Source organism: Arvicola amphibius, chromosome 1 (assembly GCF_903992535.2).
Source record: "Arvicola amphibius chromosome 1, mArvAmp1.2, whole genome shotgun sequence".
Lineage (NCBI taxonomy): Eukaryota > Metazoa > Chordata > Mammalia > Rodentia > Cricetidae > Arvicola > Arvicola amphibius.
Window position 1 is genome coordinate 125395058 of NC_052047.1, and position 25615 is coordinate 125420672.

Below are 25615 nucleotides of genomic sequence, written 5' to 3' on the forward strand. Positions count from 1 at the left end.
CTCTACTTCTGAGTTCCTTTCAGCTGCTTTAGACTTGTTTTTGTTATGCCCAAATCTGTGAAGTCCCCCAAAAGCCAACAAGCAGACCAAGTCCTGTATATAAAAGCAAATATGCAAATTTGGTCTCTTCGCATGTCCAACGTATTGGTTTTCTTTTTCTTTTTAGTTTTTCAAGACAGGGTTTCTCTGCAGCTTTGGAGCCTGTCCTGGAACTAGCTCTTGTAGACCAGGCTGGCCTCGAACTCACAAAGATCCACCTGCCTCTGCCTCCCGAATGCTGGGATTAAAGGCGTGCGCCACCACCACCCTGCTGTCCAACGTATTGGAATAAACAGAGAGCCCCGAGCTCAGTTAGAGTTGGGTTTTTATAGTAGTAAAGGTGGGGTGAGGAGTTTCTGAGGTTCAGGACCCATGATTGGCTGACATTTGTCTTGGGGTGTCCTGGTGAGTGTGTGCTGGCAGGTGATCCTATCTACAGCAGCTGGAACGTAAGGCATTTCCTTTGGATGGTCTGTTTCTGGGTGGTGCTCAGGTAATCTCAGTTTGTGGTTCTTCCTGCAACCAGGTATTGCTTCAGGGTGAACTACTGAGACTCAGGCCCCCATTAAACTTATGGATGGCTGAGTCCTACTCTGGCAGGTGATAATGGTTGGAAGTAAAGAATTTCCTTTGGGTGATCTGTTCATATTTAGCTATCACGGCTGGCTCCTACAGTGTTAAGACATGGTCTATGTTTCCTAACCTGGCCATGAGCAGCACAGAACTCCTGCCTCTCCTGCCTCTGCTTTCCAAATGCTAGGATTCCAGGCATGTGGGACACAGTTCCTGAGGCTTCTTAAAGCATGCTGTTCTCAGGGCAGCAAAATCCCAGTGCTCCTAAAGGGAGCCACAGGCAAGCATGTCCACCCTATCTAGTCCTTTGATCACAGCAAGTCACAGGGCCAGGCCCACACCACAGAAGTAGAGACATCAGCCTCAGCTCCCCATGAAGGCTCAGCAAAGCAGTGCTGTGAAATGTTCACGGGGCACAGGGACAAGCTGAGGCAGCCGTCTGGGTGGTCCTCAATCCTGAGAACTCTGTGGCATCTCCACCTTCTAGGCTCTCTCCAGCCCAGAGTAATCCTCCTATGTGATCTGGCCCTAACCTGTGCTCCTCCCTCCAGGTGGTCTGGCTGCTGTTATCTACACAGATGCTCTGCAGACTGGGATCATGCTCATAGGGGCATTCACCCTGATGGGCTACAGTAAGTGGGGACCTCAGCTTTCATCACTGGGATGCAAAAAAAAAAATGCAGGGACCAGGAAGCATGCTTAGTTACTACCTGGTCCCTCCCATTCCAGTGGGGGAGGGGGAGAACAAAAGGGAGGGAGGGAAGGAGGGAGAGAGATCATTTGCATGTACAACATCAGATTTCTTCTTTAGTTGCTCTCCACCTTAAAGTTTTGAAACAGTCTCACTGAGCTTGGAGCTCACTGATTCACCTACACTGGCTGGAGTCACTTGTTTGCCCCTCCCCAAGGCTCTGGGGTTATAGGCATATCCCCAGCCCTGAAATTTACTCATTTACTCATTTTCTCCTTCTTTTTTAGTTTTAAAATATAATTACATCACTTCCCCCTTCCCTTTCTTCCCTCCAGCCCCTCTTATATGCCCCTCCACTTCCTTTCAAATGTATGGTCCCTTTTTCTTTGTGTTACACACATATAAGTATATAAATACAACCTGCTAAGTCTTGTATTTTTGTTGCCTGTGTGTATATGATTTCAGGGATGACCACTTTGTATGGGATAACCAATGGATCTACTAATTTTCAAAGTGAAAACTGATAGTTTTTCTGATAATGGTGTGGATAAAAGACGACATAAATCATTTATGAATGTAAGGGAGAGAGGGATAACTTTAAAGTCAGGGATGGTTTTGTCCTTGGGAGATGATTTAGACACAGAAGGCTAAGACAGCAGGACAGTGTTTTCACACACTCCGCACCCAGTGTCACCACTGTCTTACATGACATGTTAAAGCATGACATTTAGATGCATGTCCGTGTACAGTTCGGGACAGTGACATCAGGGATCTTCATTATATTCTCTCTCTCTCTCTCTCTCTCTCTGTTGTGTGTGTGTGTGTAGTGCATGCATGTATATATGCATATTTGCTTCTGTGTGAGCATATATGTAGGGGTGTGTGTACTTGCATGTAGAGGTCAAGGTTGACATTGGGTGTCTTGTGTCTTCATCTCTCCACATGAACGTATCAGTTCTAGCATGGCTAGTCAGCTTGCCATGGAGGGTCGGTCTCCACCTATTACATACTGATGTTACAGATGGTTGTCACACCCAACTTGTTCATACATGGGCTCTGGGCATCCGATCTCTGGTCCTCATACTTGCATGACAAGTGCCTTAGCTCCTGAGCCTTCTCCCTAACCTGCTCCTCTCTTAGATTGCAAAACTCAAAGTGTAGCTGCTAAGCAACCCGGCTGGTAGAGCAAGACAGTAGTCAGGCGTGGTGACGCAAGCGTGCAGTCCAGGTACTTGAGAAACTGAAGATGCCTTGAGCCTAGGCGTTCAAGGTCAACTTGGACAATGTAAAGAGACACACTATTTTAAAAACAAACAAAAGGTTTGGTAAGTGGCTTCAGACCTTGAACTTCAATCATCTTGCTGCTAGCAGTGAAGTTGGTAATATATCTGTGGAGATGCCGAGGAGTGGGTGCCAAAGGCACAGGAAGTATTTGGCTTTTAGCATTGCGCAGGGCACATGTCTGCGTTTTGGATATACGTCACTTCAGACTTTCAATTGATTTCAAAGAAATAATCAAAGAATAATACATTTGTTTCATGATTCAAACGACAAAAACCACTTGCTAGCTTTTAGATAGATTCTTCTGCACTCATGTGAAGGAGAAAAAAATATTCATTTCTATTTTCTCTCCCTCTCCTAGTAAATCTTTGTCTGTCTGAAAAACGTCCCTGTTTATTGATTGCTTTTGAAAAATGCCTTCACTGTATATAAAAACCTTGGCTGTGGTTTGTCTTCCCGGTATGTTAGAGAGCCTCTGCTGCCCCTGTACTGCAGTGGGGGGAGGTCTACAATTTTCATTTTTAGTCCTCTGTTATCCTGAGTCCCACCCCCTACTTTGGTTGCCTTGAAGGAAACGATTCTGCTTCATCTTTTTTATTTTTAACTTTTAACACCTTTTGCCTTTTTCTCACAGTGTCGCCGAGGCTGACCCTGAACTTCTGACCCTCTTCCTTCACCCACTACTCTCCCCACCCCACCACCAGTACAGGAACTATAGGCATGAGCTGCTGTGCCCGGTCCCTTTGCCTTTCATTTTCAGCCTTTCTAGTATGATAGATGGAAATGGGGGTTGTGTTTATCCTGATTGATTGGTTACTCCTGAGATTTGGAGAATTGTAATTTAAATCCTGGCTGTCCTGGGCTTGCTATGTGGACCACGCTGGCTTCCATCTCGCATGGACCTCCCCTGCCTCTGTCTCAGGCACGCATCACCACACCTGGCTAGTGTCTTTTACTCTTGGGACTCCAGTGTCACCAAATCCCCGGTATCACAGCACCTCACGGCCTCTTTCCTTTGGTATTTCACTTTGAGTTATTTCTATTCTCCTGTTTTCCAGCTTGCCGATGGCTTCTTTGGCTGTGTTGTCTGTTAATGAGTTGACTGATGAGAGATTTGTCATTTCTGTTACCGTCTCCATTATATTCCTTCATCTTTTCCCCCCTCTTTCTTCCCCCTTCTCTTCCTCTCCTTCATTTTTCAGCTCGCAGGGAGCAAACCCACCTCTGTATGTTGGCGAAGCATACACTCTACCACTGAACTAAGCCCCCCAATCCCATTCAGTCCTTCCTTGTGTATCTCTTCGCTGAGATTGTCCATCTAGTCATGAATATAGCCCATGTTCCCATAGCCTATAACCTATTAATCAGTTATTTTTCATTTCCTATCTGACAGTTGCAACATCTGGGGCACCTATCAGTTTGCCTTTATGACTTTGTTTCATGACGGTAGGTCAATTTTCTTTCTTTCTTGGGTACCTCATAATTTTCTTGCATGTTGGACATAATCTATAAGACAGTAGAGATTGGGGTAATTTGAAGTCATGTTTGAATACGAGCATAGCTCTTTGGCCAAGTTGCTAATGGAGGGGCCAGTGGTTAGGGGCTGAGCTGGAGTTTAGATTTTCAATGACTTCTCTGGTTGCCTTGTATGCACCTTCAGCTTCAGATGCCTTGGGCATTAACTCTGCTGTGATGATGTCTGTGTCTTCAGAATTTGTTTCTTTTTAAATGTCTGTGTTAGCTTCCCCATGGCTGTAATAGAATGCTTGACATGAACAACTTGGAAACAGGAAAGATTTGTTTCGCAAATCTGGCTCACAGTTTCAGAGATCTCAATTTGTTATTGTGGCAAGGGCCTTGTAGAACACAAGTTTAGATCATTATAGCCAGGAAGCAGGCAGATGACAGGAAACAGCAGGGCGAGAGACAGACACCTTGCTTTGCTCATATGCAGAGCATGACATTAAATTTGATTCAAGAGAAAGTAAAAACCTTAATAGTCCAGTGTCTAAAGAAGCAGCCAGAACACTTGACACTGGAAGCTGTCCTAGGAAAAGGAACATTCTTTTACTTCATGGCATATAAAATATAAGGCATATCTATTGAAATCAATGAGACAAAATTATTATTTACAGATACTGATATGATCGGCTCTTTAAAGATCTGGAAAAATGACCTGGAAAGGAGTTGAGTAGATACAGACTAAAACCAAAAGCACTGTCCTTTATCAAAGTGAAACTTCATTTGGTACCCTGACAGCGCCTGCACTGTTGCTACTCAGAGTGCAGTTCATGGATGGCAACACAGCGTCACCCTGGAGCTCATGAAAGGAATCCCAGCCCCCAGGCAATCTGCTGAGCTGGGGTCCTCACTTCAGAAATCAGATAGAATCCCAGCCCCTGGCCATTCCTCTGGCCCATGGTCTGTACTTCAACAATCAGAATCCCAGCCCCAACCTTCCCTCTGGCCCATGGTCTGTACTTGAGGGTCCACCAAGTGATTCATGTTAGCTTTAGGAAGCTGGAGCCCACTCCTGCTCTGATTCTATACCCACCTGTTCTATTTGCTGTGCTTTATCTGTTCAAGTTCACTTGCTTCTCAAAAAATTTTAATTTCTTTTATATGTTTGGGTGTTTTGCCTGCATGTTTGCCTGTTCATGTGTGTGTGCAGTACCGGCTGAGGCCAAAAGAGGGCACTGGATTCCCTGGGAATGGAGTTAGAGATGATTGTGAGTGCTGGGTATCGAACCCTGGTCCTCTTGAAGACCAGCAAGTGCTCTTAACTGCTGAACCATCTCTCCAGTCCTCACTTGTTATTTATATGGCTGGCTTACGTTACTGACAAAAACCACAGCCCCACTGCTATCACAAAATAACTTTTCAGCTAATAATGGTTAGCAATGATTTATTACATATTTCAAAATAACTGGGAGAAAGGCTATTGAATAATCCTCAATACAAAGAGATGACAACTCTTTGACATGATAGGCATGTTTAATTACCTTGGCATAATCATTATATACTGTGCACATACATATCAAAATATTATATTATTCCCATTAATATGTAAAATTATGTATCATTCAGAAGTAAAATAACATTTCTTCAGGGCAGTGAAGATGAACAAAAATCTAACATCCAATAGCTAGGTTTTGTTTTTCTCTGTGTTCTTTGTGCACCTGTCTGCAGAAACCCTGAGGGTGTGTGTCATTCCTCCCCACGTGCTTACAGCAATGCCTTTCCTCCTATAGAAAAGCAAACAAAAACAAGTCCCCCTCCCCAAATTCCACCTTCCAAAACCAACCATACTGAATCTTTTCAACAAATGAAGAGGAACAAATGATCTGCAGCCATTAGTAGTCTGCTTTTCAGAACTGTTGTGGCAGAGTCAATGCTAAGCTTTTTGTGGGAATTACATCGTTCTTCCGTGCCCTGGCCTCAGGGGGCTCCTGCACAGTCCCCACCCACAGCAGAGGAGGCTGACAGCAGAGGCAGGAAGTGGCTTGCTTAAGGCCACCTCTTGTGATACTATGACAGATAAATAGCTGAGAAGATCTGAGGCAAAAGGATGCTTTCATAAGACAGTTTCCTAGCCTCAGGCCCATGGACCAGATCAGGGTACCTGTTGGATGGGAAAAAAAGATAAAATAAAAAAGAACCACCCTATCTCTATTTCTATCCATTTTCCAATTTATAAAGATAGGTCACACACAACAGCAGTGTTTGCAGTACCTATGACTTTGATAACAAAAGATATCCCAAGTTTCTTTTAACTGCATTAGAGTTATTGCTGATTGTGTGTATGTGTGTGCATGCATGTGTGCACGCGCATGTGTGTGTTATATGTGCACATGTCTATGGGTGTGCTTGCTCATGAGTATATATGTGGAGGCCAGACGTTGATATTAGGTGTCTTCCTCAATCTCTTTCTACCTTTTTTCCTTTCCTTTTCTTTCTTTCTTTCTTTCTTTCTTTCTTTCTTTCTTTCTTTCTTTCTTTCTTTCTTTCTTTCTTCCTTCCTTCCTTCCTTCCTTCCTTTCTTTCTTTCTTTCTTTCTTTCTTTCCTTCTTTCTTTTTTTGTGACAGGATCTTCCACTGTACGTGGAACTCAACTATTGGCTAGACTAGATGACCAGCAAACCCTTCTTTTGCCAACCCAGTGGTTACAGATGTTCACCACCATGCCTAGCTTTTATGTGGATGCTGGGGATCCAAACTCAGGTCTTCATGAGCCATGTCCCTAGCCCACTGCTATTAGAATGTCTTTGTGTGTGTGTGTGTGTGTGTGTGTGTGTGTGCTCACAGATTCATAACTAAACTATTCTAAGACCTACTATTTCATTGTTTATCATTAGACCAATTATTTAATGGAGCAGGTAAATTGTGTCACATTTTTGTAGTTTGATGATTGCTTTCTACACACACATACACACACACATTTCTCTGTGTTCTGCCCAAATTCGCCAAAAGCCAACAAGGAGACAGAGTCCCATAAGTAAAAGCAAAGAGCTTTTATTTTAATCAAGTTTGCAAACTCGGTCTCTCCGCATGTCCAACGTATTGGAATAAACAGAGAGCCCCGAGCTCAGTTAGAGTTGGGTTTTTATAGTAGTAAAGGTGGGGTGAGGAGTTTCTGAGGTTCAGGACCCATGATTGGCTGACATTTGTCTAGGGGTGTCCTGGTGAGTGTGCTGGCAGGTGATCCTATCTACAGCAGTTGGAACGTAAGGCATTTCCTTTGGATGGTCTGTTCCTGGGTGGTGCTCAGGTAATCTCAGTTTGTGGTTCTTCCTGCAACCAGGTATTGCTTCAGGGTGAACTACTGAGACTCAGGCCTCCATTAAACTTATGGATGGCTGAGTCCTACTCTGGCAGGTGATAATGGTTAGAAGTAAAGAACGTCCTTTGGGCGATCTGTTCCTATCCATGGCTGGCTCCTACACTCTGTACTTTATATTATGCATTTAGAGTTGATAGTCAGGGCCAGTGAGATGAGTCAGTGGGTAAAGACATTCGCCGCCAAGCCTGATGACCTGAGCCCAATCCCTGGAATTCACACACTGGAAAGAGCACTGGCTCCCACAAGTCGCCCTCTGATCTAACCTTGACACCCTGTGGCCTGTGCACATGGATACACCCATACACCCAAGTCTCTGCTAGTAAATAACCAAATTTCATAGAAAAATTATTCTGAAATGCCATCTACAGTAGCTATCAAAGGCAGAAGAGAAAAAGGACAGAGGTTAAGAACCCTTAAGGGAAACACTGTTCCTCAATAGCTCTGCTCCGACTAGGCCATCATCTGGCTCCATCTTGCGACAGGCTCCACAAGCTCCTGGCAACCTTAGGTTTCCTCTGCATCCTAGGCTTTGCAGCTGTCGGTGGGATGGAAGGCCTGAAGGACCAGTACTTCTCAGCCCTGGCTAGTAACCGGAGTGAGAACATCAGCTGTGGGCTGCCCCGAGAAGACGCCTTCCACATCTTCAGAGACCCAGTGACCTCTGACCTCCCCTGGCCTGGGATCCTGTTTGGAATGTCCGTCCCGTCTCTCTGGTACTGGTGCACAGATCAGGTAGGGAGCTGGCTGACCCCCATGCTTCTTTGCTGAGCTGACTGGCTTCAGTGCTGTGGCTGGCTGTGTACGTTCCTCTGTTTCCCCATCTCCTCCTTGCCCTCCACCCTCTCCTGCTCTGCCTGCTGTTTTGCTTCTTACAAATGCTAATGGCGATTGAGGAGCTGCTGCTTTTTGCAAAAGGGGAACTTAACATACCCTGCTTGTCTGCTGGGAAGAGCCAGTCATAAGGTCAACCATATGGAAGATGATAAATTTCAAGATTTACAATGAGCATCTTCTGTTCAACAAATACCCCAGGCATGCCTCTGGGCACTTGAGGAATCTGGAGCCAATTGAGCTACCCTGCTACTGCCTGGGGGAGGCAGAGAGACAAGTAAGCATTTTCTGTGAGACATTAAAGGGTGAGCAAGAGTGTGGCTAAGGAGGGACCTAACAAAGTTGGTCTCTAACCTACACACACACACACACACACACACACACACACACAGACACACAAAGTTAAAAAAGGGAAAAACCACCCAACTGCTACAATTTTATCATTTTTAGAATCTGAAAGTCACAGACTGATGATGTCCAGTCACGACCAGGGCTTTTTTGAGTTCTAAATGGACGAATCCCTTGGGATTTGTTTCCTGTTTATCGTTTATCTGGGAGCTACATGGATCGACACCAGAGCCTTGCACACGCTGGGCAAGTGGTCTGTTTCTGAGTTGCAGCTCCAGGCCTGGTTCTCCTTAAGTATCAGATTTTGTGGGGGATGTGGGGAAAATGGGGGAAACTCAGATGCTGTTGATAACCAGACATCAAAATATGGGGTTAAACCCTTACATTTGCCCACTTCTCTGTTTTTTTTTATTGTTTTTATTGAGCTCTATATTTTTCTCTGCTCCCCTCCCTTTTTTCCCCCTCCCCTTCAATTCTCTCCCATGGTCCCCATGCTCCCAGTTTATCCAGGAGATCTTTTCTTTTTCTACGTCCCATGTAGATTAGATCCATGTATGTCTCTGCTAGGGTCCTCTTTGTTGTCTAGGTTCTCTGGGGTTGTGAACTAGAGGCTGGTTTTTCTTTGCTTTATTTTTAAAAGCCTCTTATGAGTGAGTACATGTGATATTTGTCTTTCTGGGTCTGGGTTACCTCACTCATTCAATATGATGTTTTCTAGATCCATCCATTTGACTGCAAATTTCAAGATGTCATTTTTTTCTGCTGTGTAGTACTCCATTGTGTAAATGTACCACATTTTCCTTATCCATTCTTCGGTGGAGGGGCATGTAGGTTGTTTCCAGGTTCTGGCTATGACAAGCAATGCTGTTATGAACATAGTTGAGCACATGTCCTTGTGGCATGATTGAGCAGCCTTTGGGTACATACCCAAAAGTGGTATTACTGGGTCTTGAGGAAGGTTGTTTCCTAATTTTCTGAGAAATCCCCATACTGATATCCAAAGAGGCTGTACCAGTTGCACTCCCACCACAATGCAGGAGTGTTCCCTTTACCCCACATCCTCTCCAGCATAAGTTGTCATCAGTGTTTTTGATCTTGGCCATTCTTTCAGGTATAAGATGAAATATCATAGTTGTTTTGATTTACATTGGCTAAGGATGATGAGCATTTCCTTAAGTGTCTTTCAGCCATTTTAGATTCCTCTGTTGAGAGTTCTCTGTTTAGGTCTGTGCTCCATTTTTTTTTTTTTTTTTTGGATTATTTGTTCTTTCAATGACCAATTTCTTGAGTTCTTTGTATATTTTGGAGATCAGCCCTCTGTCCAATGTGGGGCTGGTGAAGATCTTTTCCCATTCTGTAGGCTGTCGTTTTGTCTTGTTGACCATGCCCTTTGCTTTACAGCAGCGGGAAATGCTTCCCTATAAATAAGGTAGGCAGACCCAGATCTCAGTTCCACCATTGAACTGCACAGGGCCAGTGAACACAGCGTCCTCAACTTCCAACCACCTCCATCCACTCTGTTCCAGGTGATCGTTCAGCGGAGTCTGGCTGCCAAGAACCTGTCTCATGCCAAAGGCGGCTCCCTGATGGCTGCGTACCTGAAAGTGCTTCCCCTTTTCCTGATGGTGTTCCCCGGTATGGTCAGCAGGGTCCTCTTTCCAGGTGAGAAGGCTGTTGGGGGCAACAGTCAGTCATTGTCTGTATGCATGGCTCAGGCTCTAGGCAATGTTCTAAATGTGGCACTCACTGTCCCACAAGAACAGGACAAAAGGCCTGGCCTGGTGACTGGATGGAGGTCTCCCCATCTGTCTACTGACTTCATACTGCTGTCCAGCACTGACTCAGCACACAAGACCCACTGGTATTCCAAGACAAGGGAGCAGACGCTTACAGGGAGCCTGCCACTGTATTCTTCCAATTACAAAGTAGTCTAAGGTTATGCACGCTTATTTCCACATGCACGCTTATTTCCACAGAACAAGTCACGTGCCCATGCTTTAGGGTTAAAACTCAGTGTTCTGGTAACTTTGGTCTGATGGAACCCCTCCTGTGACAGTAAATATCAGGTGACATAAATAATCCTGCAAGAACACACACACACACACACACAACACACACACAGGCTTTTCTTTCTTGAGACAGGATCTTACGCGGCCTAGGCTGGCCTTGGATTTATGATGCTCCCACATCTGCCTCTCAAATGCTGGGATTACAGGTGTGTGCCACCATGTTTGGCTAGCTATTTTTCTTCAAATGCAAACAAGAGGTTTCTACATGTGCACAAACAATACTTAGTAGGGTAATGTGACCTGGAGTCTCTGGTGTCAGGAGCTGGTGATCTACACAGAACAAATCTGTTTCTCTTTTAAACAGTGGGCATTCTTCCATAAGCACCAGGGCTGTTACTAACTCAAAGGAGACCATAATTCAGAAAGCATCGTCCCATCCCTTACCCCTACAGATTATACCAGTGGTTCTCAACCTGTGTCACATAACAGATTATCTGACATTATGACTTACAACATTAGCAAAGCTACAGTTATGAAGTAGCAATGAAATAATTTTATGGTTGGAGGGTCACCACAACATGAGGAACTGTATTAAAGGGTCACAGCATTAGGAAGGTTGAGAACCACTGAGTTATAGATTCAAAGAAAGAATAGGATGGCCAGGCGGTAGTGATGCACACCTGTAATCCCAGCAGAGGCAGAAGCAGGAAGGTCTCTGTGAGTTTGAGGCCAGCCTGGTCTACAGAGTGAGTTCCAGGACAGCCAGAACTATACAGAGAAACCCTGACTCGAAAAGCCAAAATCAAATAGTAGGCTGCATGACCAGTCCATTTAGGTCCAAATCATTTACAATCTTGAAGAATTAAGGGAGAGTTGGGGGGAAGGATACCAACCACAGTGTTCAATTCCAAAAGCTTGCCTCTCCAGCCCGGATGGGGATCACAGGTCATGCGTCCATGCAGAGGGCACATAGCATGGGAAAAACATGAGGAGGGCAAAGCCTGAGATCTTGGCTTCTTGGTGACTTGATGGAGAGCACATGGCTGCTGAGTTAAGCCTGACAGATAACACCAGACGTGGTTTAAAGCGACTGCATTGGCTGCGGACCTGCTAAGGGTCCTGCGGATAGACAGGTGCTGATGGTGGGCTTCATTCTGGACTGCCTATGCTTGAACCTCACTCAGCTCTGTCGCTCAGGAGCTATGTGGCCTTGTGGCCTTGAATAACATCATTTAACCTCTGTTTCCTTTGTTTCTTCATCTGTAAGATGGGTGGGAGTGAAATCTATGTCAAGTGAACTTGTTATATATACATAGTTGGTTAACTAACAGGTAGCAACGCTATAGAAGAGTGTGTTAATTATCACAGGGCCTCTGGAGTCAATTAAAACTTAGTTGAACCAATCAATTTCATCAAGGTGAACAATCTATGTGTGTGTGTGTGTGTGTGTGCACAGCAATGGTTGATCTCTAGCCCTCTCTACCTTACTTTGTGAAATGGCCTTACTGATGGTGGTACTCACTGATTCAGCTGGACTAGGGGGCACTGAGTCCCAGGGATCCGCCTGTCCCAACCTCTTCGGTACTTGGATTACAGACCTTCACTGTGCTCAGTTTTATTGGGTGCTGGGCACCCAGCTCCGTCCTCATGCTGTGGAGTAAGTACTTTACTGACAGACCACTTCCCCCATCCCGGACAGACTACAGGAAGAACACCGTGTTCTTCACTGGGCGCGATTTGTGGACTTTGCTCCAGTCACGTGCCCCATGCTTGAAGGGTAGGAAAACCCTTAGTAGGAAAAACCCTTCATAGTTAATGATCAACTAACTGTCTGAGAGGACCCTGCTCCTTCTCAGTCTGCGTGGAGAAGGGGAGTCTCCCCAGAACAGAACAAAGCACACAGATTTGAACTTCAGCAATGGGAGGCTTCTGTGCCCCAGCAGTGAGAATGTTGAGTGTTTTCTTTTCTGCTGGTTTCCTCAAAAGCTCTTGATTTTTCTGAGGGGTGGGTGGGGCATGTATATATGGCATATGGTGCATATGGTTTTACATGTGTGTAGGCACACGTACATACGTGTGCATATACATGTGGTGGCCAAAAGTTGATATGGTGTGTCTTCCTCAACTACGGTCTTATTTTTAGTAAAGACAGGGTCTCCCAGAGAACCTGGAGCTCACTGATTTGGCTAGGACAACTGGCCAGCGAGCTTCAGCGATCACCCCATCTGCTTCCCTAGCCCTCACTCCTATCCTGGCATTACCAGTGTGTGCCACTGCCCCAAGCTTTTCATATGGGTGCTGGGAGCTCAACTCAGGTTCCCATGCTTGTTCAGCAAACATTTTACTCACTGAGCCATCTCCCCAGCCCAATCTTAACCCCTTCTGAGGGACTCATCCCAATGACCTAAGGGCCTCCGACTAAGCTCCACCTCTTAAAGGGCCCACCATCTCCCAATATTGCCACACTAAGTACCAAAACTCCCCACACATGAATCCAAACCATGCCCTACCCACAGAGAGGTGCACTGTGGAGACCAACTAGAGAACCAGGGTGGGTAGAAATCAGAGAAGCGCTAGGGAGGGAGAAGAGAGGGGACTGGAGAGGTGGCTACTAATGTGCTTCCAGAGGACCTGAGTTCAGTTCCCAGCACCCAGGCTGGGACCCTTGCTGGCCTCTGTGGACACTGACATTCATGAGTACAAGCCTATATACAGACACATGCATGGACATATAATTTAAAAATAAGATTTTTTTTAAAGAGAGAAGAGATACTCAGAGTTTGAAGCTCACAGTGAGCTTGAATCTAAACTGAGCAGCGGCACCTGAACCCTCTGAGCAGCTGAGGGAGGCAGGGAAGGAGGGGTGGGAAAGTACCAACAGGGCTGGGGTGCAGTTCAGCAGCAGCTGAGTGGACACCCAGTGTGCACAAAGCCCTGAGGTCTAGATCCAGTGCCGAGAAGAAAAAAGTTAAGTGTTTCTTAAGAAGTATCATAGAGAAACTTCACCGCAGGTGTGAGTCCCTGTCCCCCTGCAGCAGCCAAGAAGATGAAGTCTGAGGGAGGACTCCAGCTATGACTGGCTATTGGGGGTCATGACTCCATTTGGGGTCCAGTGGCATAGGTGATGCATTCTTACTATGTCCTGTATACTTGGATGCTGAAGTTTTAATGTGCATGATCTCAGCCAATTGTTATGCTCTTTTTTCCATTGACTTATTTTTTGGTTTTTCGAGACAGAGTTTCTTCTGTAGCTTTTGGAGACTGTCCTGGAACTAGCTCTTGTAGCCCAGGTTGGCCTCGAACTCACAGAGATCCGCCTGCCTCTGCCTCCCGAGTGCTGGGATTAAAGGCGTGTGCCACCACCACCCGGCTTTTTCATTGACTTATTTTTAATAATTATTTGAGTGTGTGTGTGTGTGTGTGTGTCTGTGCACACGTATGTATGCCAGTGTGCCCTGTCACCTGTGTGAAGTCAGAGGACAACTTGCAGGAGTCACTTCTCTCCTAGAAAGTGGCACATTAGGATTGAACTAAGGTTGCTGGGCTTGCTAGCCCTTCCTTTACTTCTGAACTGTGTGTAGGTGGGTGGGTGGGTGGGGGGTAGAGTGGAGGTACGTATGTATGTGTGTGCATGCCTCATGGAATCCATGCAGAGGTCAGAGAGAACATGTGTGCTTTGATTCTCTCCTTCGGCCACATGGGCCCTGGGGATCGAACGGGCTGTCAGCCTCGCCAGCCCTGTCGTTCTGATAGTGTGAAACTGTCTTAGCAGTATAGTTTCAGGGAACAGCCATGCTAATGTTATGAGATGGTGATGTCATCACCCCTCCCCGCACTGCTCTACAGACTGGCAGCAGGAGCCCAGAGAGCTGAAGGGGCTTGGAGCTGAGCTCTTTTCTATTTCTCTCAGCTCTAAGCTCATAGACCCTTCCTTTGGTGCAGGTCTGGTTCCGGCCCACGGTAGCCAGGCCTGGGCTCAGGGCCCGTCTGCCTCACTCTGGGTTTACATTTCCTCCGTAGATCAAGTGGCCTGTGCTCATCCTGACATCTGCCAGCAGGTCTGTAGCAATCCCTCTGGCTGCTCAGACATCGCATATCCCAAACTTGTGCTGGAACTTTTACCCACAGGTAATGTCCCCTCACCCCTATACTTAGTCCCCTGAACCACCTAGAAAAGAGGATATTGTTTGGGTGCTGATCTGAGGTAGGGACAAGATGTTAGAGCTATGGGAACCCCAAAGACTAGATTTTTGGGAGGCTCACAAAGTCTTGTCTAACTACCCCACCAGAGGCTCTAGTCTACTTCAGAGCTGAGCCATTAGGATCAGCTAACTTTAGGCCTGGGATGGCAGGGTCACAAGAGAAGGCAGAAGCTATCAACAGAAAGCTCAAGGCCTATAGACCTCCCTTCTGCCTCCCAGGACTCCGTGGGCTCATGATGGCTGTGATGGTGGCGGCTCTCATGTCCTCCCTCACCTCCATATTTAACAGTGCCAGCACCATCTTCACCATGGACCTGTGGACCCACATCCGGCCACGGGCATCTGAAAGGGAACTCATGATTGTGGGCAGGTAAGGCCATAAAGAGTAGGGACTTGGAAGCAAAAAGCCCAGTTACCTAGCAAGGAGGGAACTGAACTCACAGACAGGCAAAACCAATGTGCCCGAGCTTGCTCAGCCTCTGCCGTTGACTCTGCATGAGTTAGTTGCTCATTCGGGAGAAGCTCCGTGAACACCAGTACTTAAAAAACACTACCTAAAAATGTTCCAGCATTTAAAAACAGCCCTCCAGGACCGAGCACAGCACCAAAAGATGTGCACCTGTAGGCACGAAGCTAGAGGTGGGGAAGAAGTCAAGCAGATGGTTAAAGCCCCGATGAGTGTTCCGACTGGGAATCAGGAGACCTAGACTTTCAGATGGGAAGCACCAATCTGGGTTGGGATCTGGGGGATGGTAGGGAGTAGCTGGGCAAGACTGGGGGGCGGTGATTTCTATTTCAAGACTCCCACAAAGTCCTGAAGTCTAGTAGGAGAGCAGAAGTGAGCGTCATGAAAATGTAATGGAAAATAGACACAAATAAGCTGCTCCTTGGGGTCCTGCCTGCCGCACGAAAAGATCCATGTCGAGAGATGTCTCAGTCATGTGTCAGGGAGAGGACTTAGACATGACCCTGAATGTTAACCCACTAAAGAAAAGCCAGATGCACAGTACTTGATCACTTGAAAAGCGACAGTAAAGAGATATAAAGATAAGTCACAGACTGAAGAGAATATTTGTAAGTCACGTTACATGCTTAAGAATGTGTAATCTAGAAAATATGAAGAATTCTTGGAACATAGTATGACCAATCACCAAAACAGTTGAATAAACATCTCGCCAATGAAGATGTAGAAATGAGTATGAGCCCGGGACAAGATTCTTAGCATCATTTATTACATGAGATATCACTACATCCCACTAGAATGCCAGTAACAGCCAGGCATAGTGGTGCATGCCTATCACCCCAGCTCTTGGAAAGCTGAGGCAGGAAAAGCTTGGGTGTGAGACCAGCCTGGACCACATAGCAAGTTCTAGCTGTCCTCACATTTTTTTTTTTTTGAGACAGGGTTTCCTTGTAGCTTTGGGGCCTGTCCTGAAACTAGCTCTTGTAGACCAGGCTGGCATTGAACTCAGAGATCCAGAAATCTGCTTGCATCTGCCTCCCGAATGCTAGGATTAAAGGTGTGCACGACCATAGAACTCCTATACACTACAGATGGGATTATGAATGGTTCTATTTAAAAACAATCCTACAGCTTCTTAAAACATAAAGCATAAACTTACTCCATGGTTCAACAGTTCCCATTCCTAGAAATGAGAATGTATGTTCCAAAGACCTATACCCAGATGTTTACAGAAGTAGATTACTGTATCCAGATGTTTATAGTAGTTTACTGTATCTAGATGTTTATAGAAGTAGTTTACTGTACCCAAATGTTTATAGAAGTAGTTTACTGTATCCAGATGTTTGTAGAAGTAGATTGCTGCATCCAGATGTTTGTAAAAGTAGATTACTGTATCCAGATGTTTATAGTAGTTTACTGTATCTAGATGTTTATAGAAGTAGTTTACTGTACCTAAATGTTTATAGAAGTAGTTTACTGTATCCAGATGTTTATAGAAGTAGTTTGCTGCATCCAGATGTTTGTAGAAGTAGATTACTGTATCCAGATGTTTATAGAAGTAGTTTTCTGTATCCATATGTTTATAGCAGTAGTTTACCCTACCCATATGATTATAGAAGTAGTTTACTATATCCAGATGTTTATAGAAGTAGTTTACTGTTGCAAAGAGGGGTGCAGGAATCCTGTCATCAACTGGTGAAAGACAATCAATGGGAAGAAGTGGTGTGTTCATGATACACTTTTCAGAAGCAATGAAATGGTCAGGTGAGATGGCTCAACTGGTAAGGATCCTTACAATCAAGCTTGATGACCTGCATTTGATACTCAGATACCACATGGTGGAAGAAGAGAACCAATTCCCATAAGTTCTCTGACCTCCATGTGAGGGTCATCCCCCTGAATGCCCCCTATAAAGTAAGAATTTTTTTTCAGACAGGGTTTCTCTGTGTAATAGCTCTGGCTGTTCTAGAACTCACTTTGTAGACCAGGCTGGCTTCAAACTCAAAGAGATCTCCCTGCCTCTGCCTCCTGAGTGCTGGGATTAAAGGTGTGTGCCACCACTGCCTGGTCCAAAATAAGAATTTTAAACATTTATTTACTGTGTACAACTGTTTTGCCTGCATATATGTCTGTGCACCATGTGTGTGCCTGATGCCCTTGAAGGCCAGAAGAGGGCACCGGATCCCCTAAAACTGGAGTTACAGACAGTTGTGAGCTGCTGTGTGGGTACTGAACTTGATCCCCAGTCCTCTGGAAGAGCGGCCAGTGCTTTTAACCACCAAGCCATCTCCCCATCTCCAATAATTTTTTAAAAACTCAATGAAATATTCCAGTGAGTAGAAACACACATGTATTCCCAGCCCTTGAGAGGATGAGACAGGAGGAGCATATATTTAAGGTCAGCCTGAGCTACACAGGAAGTCCCTGTCTCAGAAAGGAAGGAAGTATGAAATATGGGTGTGTGTGACCCCTGATAGGGACCTCAAAGACCAATATGCAGCTGAGTGAGAAGCTGAAGGCCACATTCCGAATGGCAGAGAGCATTTGTAGGGACCTCCAGGAAAGGCGAGCGTAGAGGGAACAAGCACATTCATGACTACTCAGGGGCAGCAGAAATAAATTATCAATGGGGAACATTTGGCATGAGGGGCGTGCTCAGTGTTGACAGTCATTTGGGTTGCATGACTGCAAATTCAGTGAAGGGCACAGTATCATACGCTTAGGAGGGATGGAGCTCATGTAACTATGGCTCGGTGAGGCTGCATGATCAAGGGGGGAAAGCAGGTGTTCAGAGGGGACAGACGCGTTGCTCTCTCTCCTCACAGGGTGTTTGTGTTTGTGCTGGTGCTGGTCTCCATCCTCTGGATCCCTGTGGTGCAGGCCAGCCAGGGAGGCCAACTTTTCATCTATATCCAAGCCATCAGCTCTTACCTGCAGCCGCCGGTGGCTGTGGTCTTCATTATGGGATGTTTCTGGAAGCGTACCAATGAAAAGGTAAATCTGGGATCTGGAGAGATGGCTCAGCAGTTGGGAGCAGTGGCTGTTCTTCCAGGGAACCTGGGTTCTAGTCTCAGCACCCATAAGGCAGCTCACAACTGTCTGTAACTCTAGTTCTGGGGGATCTGATACCTTCACACCGATGCACATAAAATAAAGTCAAATATTTTTTTTAAAAAAAGATAAATCTGGATTGGCAACGTAATACCCAGGTACTGCCCATGAGCACTGGGAGAAATAGCAGGGAATGGTCTGGCGGGGGCCTGCCTGTGTGGGCTAGACTTGGGTGTCACCAGGGAGAGTGAGTTCCGTAGGGGAAGACATAGGAAGGGGCCATCAGGCCTTAAAAAGATATGATGGGAGTTCTCAGACGTGTCTTCATGTGTTTGCTTTTTTGAGTCACGGCCTTCCTATATAGCACATGTCTATTTCTGTGTTAAAACATCCTGACAAGAAGTGACGCAGAGGAGAAAGAGTCTCCATGAGCCTGCAGTTCCAGGTCACAGTCCGTGGTACGGTCAAGGTAGCAAGAACTTGAAGCAGACAGTCACGTTGTATCCTCATATCACATCCAGTCCAGAGTAGGGAGTGTATGAGGTTTTCTACTGGTGTGAAGAGACACCATGACACAGCAACTCTTTTATTTATTTATTTATTTATTTGGGTTTTTTTTTTTTTTTTTTTTTTTTTTTTTTTTTTTTGAGACAGGGTTTCTCTGTAGCTTTGGAGCCTGTCCTGGAACTATGTTGTAAGAAGAGTGGTGAGCTGCATCCCACCACCTGGCTAGCTTAACCCCCAAAATAACCCCATGGAAATTGTATTAATTAAACAGTGCCTAGCCCATTAGTTCTAGCCTCTTATTGGCTAACTCTCACATCTTGATTCAACCCATTTCTAATAATCTGTATAGCCACTTGACTGTGGCTTACCGGGATGAGTCTAACCAATGTCCATCTCGGGCAGTAGAAGCATGACGTCTGCCATACTTCCCTTCTTCCCAGCATTCTGTTCTGTCTACTCCACCCACTTAAGGGCTGCCCTATCAAAAGGCCAAGGCAGCTTTCTTTATTCAACCAATGAAAGCAACATATAGAAAGAAGAACCTCCCACACCAGAACTAACTCTTGTAGACCAGGCTGGCCTCAAACTCACAAAGATCTGCTTGCCTCTGCATCCCGAGTGCTGGGATTAAAGGCGTGCACCACCACTGCCTGGCTCAACATAGCAACTCTTATCAAGGAAAACATTTCATTGGGGCTGGCCTACAGTTCAGAGGTTTAGCACATTGTCATCATGGCAGGAAGTATGGTGGCACACAGGCAGACATGGTGCTCGAGAGGTAGTTGGGAGTTCTACATCTGGATCTGCAGGCAGTAGGAAGACACTAGGCCTGGCTTGAGCACCTGAGACCTCAAAGCCTGCCCCCAGTGACACACTTCCTCTAACAAGGTCACACCTCCCAATAGTGCCAGCCCCTATGAGCCTATGGGGACCATTTTCTTTCAAACCACCACAGGGAGGGTGATACAAACACGCTGAGTGTTCAGCTGGCCCAGGACTAGCCAGGCTAACATAGCCCAGGACCCCAGAGCAGAGAATAGCACTGCACTTTCAAGCTGAGTCTTCCTATATCTAGACAATCCTTCCCCAAGCAGGCCCACTGACAAACCTGGTCAAGACAGTCCCTCATTGAGCCTCCTTTCTCAGATGATTCTAAGTTCTGTCAAGCTGACAAAACTAACCATTATGCTTGGGTTGGCCTCAAACTCACTATCTTCATGCCTGAGTATGGGTGTCACAGGTTTTAACCACCGTACTTGGCTTCATGACACACTCTTGCCATTAATAGAGAAGCCAGAGTAGAAGGGAATGAGTGTGTCAAGAGTAATCAGTTCACTATAGCTGGGCATCTACATCTGCTGTGAGCTCAACCGGACTCAACCAACAGTAGAGTGAAAATATTTAGAGAAAAAAAGAAGCCATGTCCTTCCTGAGCAAGTACAGACTGTTTTTCTGAATCAATGATTCTCAATCTATGGGTCATGACCCCTTTGGGAGTTGAATGATCCTTCACAGGGGTTGCCCAAGACCTTGAGTCAACAGATATTTACATTAACATTTGTAACAATAGCAAAATTACAGCTATGAAGTAGCAAAGAAAATAATTTTATGATTGGGGTCACCACAACATGAGGAACTGTATTAAAGGGTTGCAGCATTAGGAAGGTTGAGAACCACTGCTCTAAATAATATAATGTACCAACTATTTACATAATATTCACATTGCACTGGGTACTATACATAATCTAATAAAGCATTTAGGTGGGTATGCACAGGCCATGTGCAAACACTATGCCGTTCCATATGAGGGACATGAGCAGCTGTGAACTCTATTATCTATGGGCCCAGGAACTGATCCTTCATGATACCAAAGGCTGACTGTATTTGTAGAAGATGAACAGGTACATAGCTCCAAACCTTTGCAACAGAGGGAGCATCATAGGGAAGACAGACTCTTGAAATGGCTTCTTCAAGTTTTGTTGCCCTTGGTGTCCCTAAGATGGCTTTGCTCTGGTTTTCAGGGTGCCTTCTCAGGTCTGGTCTTGGGTCTGCTGTTAGGATTGGTCAGGCTGGCCCTGGACTTTGTCTACGTGGAGCCTCGGTGTGACCAGCCCGATGAGCGGCCATCAGTGGTGAAGGACGTTCACTATCTCTACTTCTCCATGATTCTGTCTTCTGCCACCCTCATCACTGTGTTCACCGTGAGCTGCTTCACAGAGACGCCCTCCAGAGAGATGGTACATTTGGGTTGACGGGAAGAGCCTCTGAGACTCATCAACAGTGACAGAACAGGGACTCCAGGTTTAAGTCCAGAGTGGGACTTTGGGGACATGTTGATGCAGAACTCAGAAAAGGTCATCAGACTCCATTTCTCACTTCTGCTTCAATTCCCAAGCCCATGGGGAGCCAAGGAGTTCCTAGGGTTGTGCCCCTGCCCCCCCACCCCATTTTAACGCTATTAAGTAAAGTCATTAGCATTCCTAGACCTGGTTCTTAGCAGCTCCAATCAGCTCAGGTGCAACCTTGTCCTTGAACCAGAAGAAAGGCAGAGCTGAAGGGCCAACTTGGTGACTCATACAGTACCCTAGGGCTAGGACAGTTTGACACCAGTGAGAAGAAGCTATAGGGGGGGCAGAGGAGCAGCAGGAGATACAGCCGTGGGCTCTGAGGAGTGCAGGGAATTGACACTGCTTGGACGAGAAGGCACTATGAGCAGCGTCCAACATGAAGGCTGAGGTGGATGCTGGGTCGGGGGAAGGAAAAGAAATAAACAGCAGCTTCCATCTGTGTCTCACAGTTACCTCCCTTCTCAGGTCAGCCGCCTGACTTGGTTTACTCGTCATGAGCCTGTGGTCCAGGACCCAGTGCCACCTGCAACCCCCCTGTCTCCGACCCTTCCTCAGAATGGGACTACAGAGGCCACTAGCACCAGCATCCAGCTGGAGACAGTTGAAGAGACTAAGAGCAAAGCCCATAGCGGTGAGTTGTCTCTGGTCTTGGGTATAGGCGAGCTTATGAAACATTATGCATGTAGGGGAGATTCAATTAGATCACCATCCAGAAAAGGGGAAAGGCTTTGAAATCCAGCATCTCCTGGCTCTGATGCCTTCCCCGCCTAACTAGAGGGGTCTCTCCACAGATGTACAAACAGCACACCTAGAGCCTAGCAGGACTTCATGCAAACCTACACCATAAGCTGCAGCACTGCCACAATCTTCAAATCACTTATTTCAGGTTAGCTCACTTTATAAAATGTGAGTTAACATTTTATTAGAGATTCCACATGAGATTTCTAAATTTCCATCTCTTGAATGATGGGAAAATCTGGGGACACTGGACTTCCATGTTGACATGGCAAAGTTATCTCCAAGGTATGAAGATTCGATTACCATTAAAAAATATCATGGATACTAACCTATGTCAACTCAAGGTAAGAAACTCCATGGATAATTTTTCTTGAGCTTTTTTTTTTAATCCAGTGCCAGGGATTGAACCAAGGGCCTCACACATGCTTGGTCATTCAGTCTGGAAAGCAGAAAACTCCAGATCACATTATATATACAATATTATATATAATATACATTATTTAATTTTTAAAACACAGGCTAGTCATGTCATATAAATAGTTCCAATTTTAGGTTAGCTGCTTGTGGCCAGCAGAAGTATCATGTGTGACAAATAAGAATAATTTAGATGCTGTCCCTTATAGTAGAGTCTGAAGTGTTAAGACTCACCAGGTCACATGTTTTAAAACCTGGGGTGAGCATATTTCTTCATAGAGGTGAAGACATTGTCACCATATTCAATGTGTTAACTGGCTTCCCCTGACTCAGCTGTCTGGATTCCTGTAAGCCCAGGTGGCACACAGAGAAACAGAATTCACAAAAGCATCCCAAGTCCTTCATCCTCCTGGAAGGCATTGTGATACAGAGGGGGATCAGAGCTGGGTCCTAAGGCCATCTCAGCCACTACTTACCTGCTATGTGGCTTTGCTAAAGTTAGTGTTAGCCTTGATCTCTTCATCTGAAGACAGTGATACTCTTCCAGACTTAAGGTACTATGGATATAGTCATTTCTCAGTGCCTGAAAGAAACGGATCTCAGGACCCAAAAGGGTACTTAAAATCTCTAGATATTCAAAAGCCCCTAGTATAAAATGGCAAAGTAGGGGCTGGCAAGACAGCTGTGCTTGCCTTGAAAGCATGAAGATCTGAATTTGATCCCCAAAACTCATGTTAAGAGAAAAGCAGCAGGCTCGTGGTGGCATGTGCTTGTAATTCCAGCATCTGGAAGGTGAAGCCAGGCCAAAAAAGAAAGAAAGAAAGAAAGAAAGAAAGAAAGAAAGAAAGAAAGAAAGAAAGAAAGAAAGAAAGAAAGAGACCTCCTGAAGAATGACATGAGGTTGTCCTCTGGCTCACATGCAGGCAACACATGTGTACCCCCATACACTTGCATCCACAAATGCCACAGTATTTGCATATATCCTATGTACATCCTGTGTACTTGAACCATCTCTATATATCCCATATGATGTCGGTGCTGTGTGAGTAGCTGTTATACTGAATTGTTAGGGAAAAATGATGAAAATATCTGCACTCCTCTGAGAATTTCTGATTCACATGTGGTTAAATCTCCAAATATGGAAGGCTGACTATGCCTTCCACAAGAACAGGGTTCCATGCCTCAGTTCATGAACGCATGTTGTCAATCCTCTTCCTCCTCTTGACCTTCCTTTGTTGGGTTCTTCCTAGACGATGTGACCCCCAAGCAGTCCAAGGTGCTGAAGGCTATCCTGTGGCTCTGTGGAATGGCAAAGGACAAAGAAGATCCCCCAAGCAAAGTGGAGCCTGTCATAGCTTCCTTGGAGGAAAACCCCTTGGTGAAAACCCTGCTGGACGTCAACTGCCTGGTGTGCATCAGCTGCGCCATCTTCCTCTGGGGCTACTTTGCCTAACACAAGGTGAGCCCTGGACTCGAAGCTCTCTGTGTGTTTTTAGTGCCTTGTTATTTTTTTTTAACAATAGAAAACAAAATGATAATAAAACTTGTGTTTGTTTACCATGAAGCTTCAGAGGTGCTGCTGACGACCCAGTTGGCATTTTCTTCTCGAAAGGAACGGCTGGTGCAGGAGCTCCTCTCACCGTGGCACCTGCTCCTGCTTAGACTGTGTGGGAAACACACCTGTGTGCCGTGCCCTGACACTTCACGCACTAAAAACCAGGGGCTGTGCGGTGGCACATGCCTGGAATCCCAGCCCCTTCTGAATTAGAACTCCAAGTTTGAGGCAGTTCGGGCTACATGGCAAGACTGTCTCAAACAAAACAAAACAAAAACAACCCTCCCAAAACAAACAACGAAACTCCTAAGTAGTGGTATACATCTATAATTCCCAGCACCTGGGAGATAGAGGAGTTTAGGGTTAATGTCAACCAGCCTGGGCAACATGAATATAAAATATAAAAGGAAAAGAAAATGAGGAAATGAGGTAACTGTGTGCACTTCTTGAATTCCAGTTTAGTGGTTGGAGAGATGGCTCAGAAGTTAGGAGACCTCACTGCTCCAGCAGAGGACCACAGCTTGTTCCCAGGGTCTCCCAGCAACTCCAGCTCCACGGATCCGATACTTTCCTGTGGCCACTTCCATGCAGTTGCATGCATGTACACATACACATGGGGACACACACACACACATACATAAATAAAAATAAATCTTTCTAAAACATTCTGACACCAGACAGCTAGAAGGATCCATCTGCACAAAGCCTCTGACTGGCTGGGGGCCAGTCATGTCTAGGACTTTGTTCTGTGTGGAGCCCTTCTCTGGCAGCTTATCTTTTCTGGGCCCTGATGGAATGGCTCAGACTGGCATTTGCTGTGTGGACAGCTAAGAGCAATGCCACCTCTGAGGTATCCCAGGACACAAGCTGTCCAGACCTAATATAAAGGGATGATGGGTGTACCCCACTCTCCTGAGACTCCAATTTCGAGGAATTTCAAAGGTAAATAGAAGTCACTTGGCCACCTACTCATTCAGTGACCTGAGTTCCTAGGTGACAGTCACGGTGACAGGGACCAGCTGATCCAAGGGGAGAGGTTAGCCTGTGCATACCTTTTCAACACTAATCCAAACAAAGCCCTAAGCCCTCCAAGACAAGCACACCGGAGGTTTGGTGCTAACATAATTCCTAGTCGGTCCCATGCAAGTGGATTCTGGCAAGAGCCCAAGATGACTTGGGAGGCAAAAGCGCTCAAGGGTCAACTCCACAGAGAAAAGTAAGTCTTCCTCTCCAGGAGCTAAAGGAGGACACGGGGAGGCACAAGGACTGCCACTAGAGTCCTGTACTCACTGCAATCCTAACCCCAGAGACCTCTACTGCCTCTGGTTGGAGTCAAAATAAGTTTCCTGGAATGAGGGTGGGGGTGGGGGTTAGTTCTCACATCTGTCCTTCAGGCCACAGACATCTCTCTCCTGAATTGCTGTCACCAGCCTTCTGACAGGCCATCCCACCTCTCTTTTGACCACTCGGCTGTCCCAGGCAGAGGGCAGACCTGGTTGACCAGGACTCTTTTTGGTTTCAATTCTTACCACTCTCCCTTGGGAAATCTAAGTCACGCCACACTCACATTCTCTCCCCTGTACCTAATGTAGATGGTGTAAGGGGGCCTCAGGAGTGTGGTCAAATATTGAACAAACAGGTCTTTGCCCACACATTTATACCAGCAGCCTCAACTAACTAAATTCTACTCTATGATTTAGCCATGTACACAGAGACATCACTTCT

General features: G+C 45.8%; 1 protein-coding gene across 6 annotated transcripts in view; it reads left to right on the forward strand.

The window, feature by feature from the left end:
• Slc5a11 (solute carrier family 5 member 11) overlaps positions 1 to 23788 on the forward strand; it is a 44367-nt gene extending 20579 nt beyond the window's left edge. For 4 of the 6 annotated variants that reach the window (XM_038336621.1, XM_038336639.1, XM_038336647.1 and 1 more), the window contains 9 exons: positions 1164 to 1244; positions 7951 to 8156; positions 10130 to 10265; positions 14633 to 14740; positions 15034 to 15184; positions 18103 to 18271; positions 20857 to 21072; positions 21649 to 21814; positions 23586 to 23788. In XM_038336621.1, the coding sequence (XP_038192549.1) occupies positions 1164 to 1244; positions 7951 to 8156; positions 10130 to 10265; positions 14633 to 14740; positions 15034 to 15184; positions 18103 to 18271; positions 20857 to 21072; positions 21649 to 21814; positions 23586 to 23788 (1436 nt within the window). The remainder of the gene's footprint in view (positions 1 to 1163; positions 1245 to 7950; positions 8157 to 10129; positions 10266 to 14632; positions 14741 to 15033; positions 15185 to 18102; positions 18272 to 20856; positions 21073 to 21648; positions 21815 to 23585) is intronic. The other 2 variants (XM_038336629.1, XM_042055368.1) reach the window with 1 other exon arrangement.
• The last annotated feature ends 1827 nt before the right edge of the window (positions 23789 to 25615 follow it).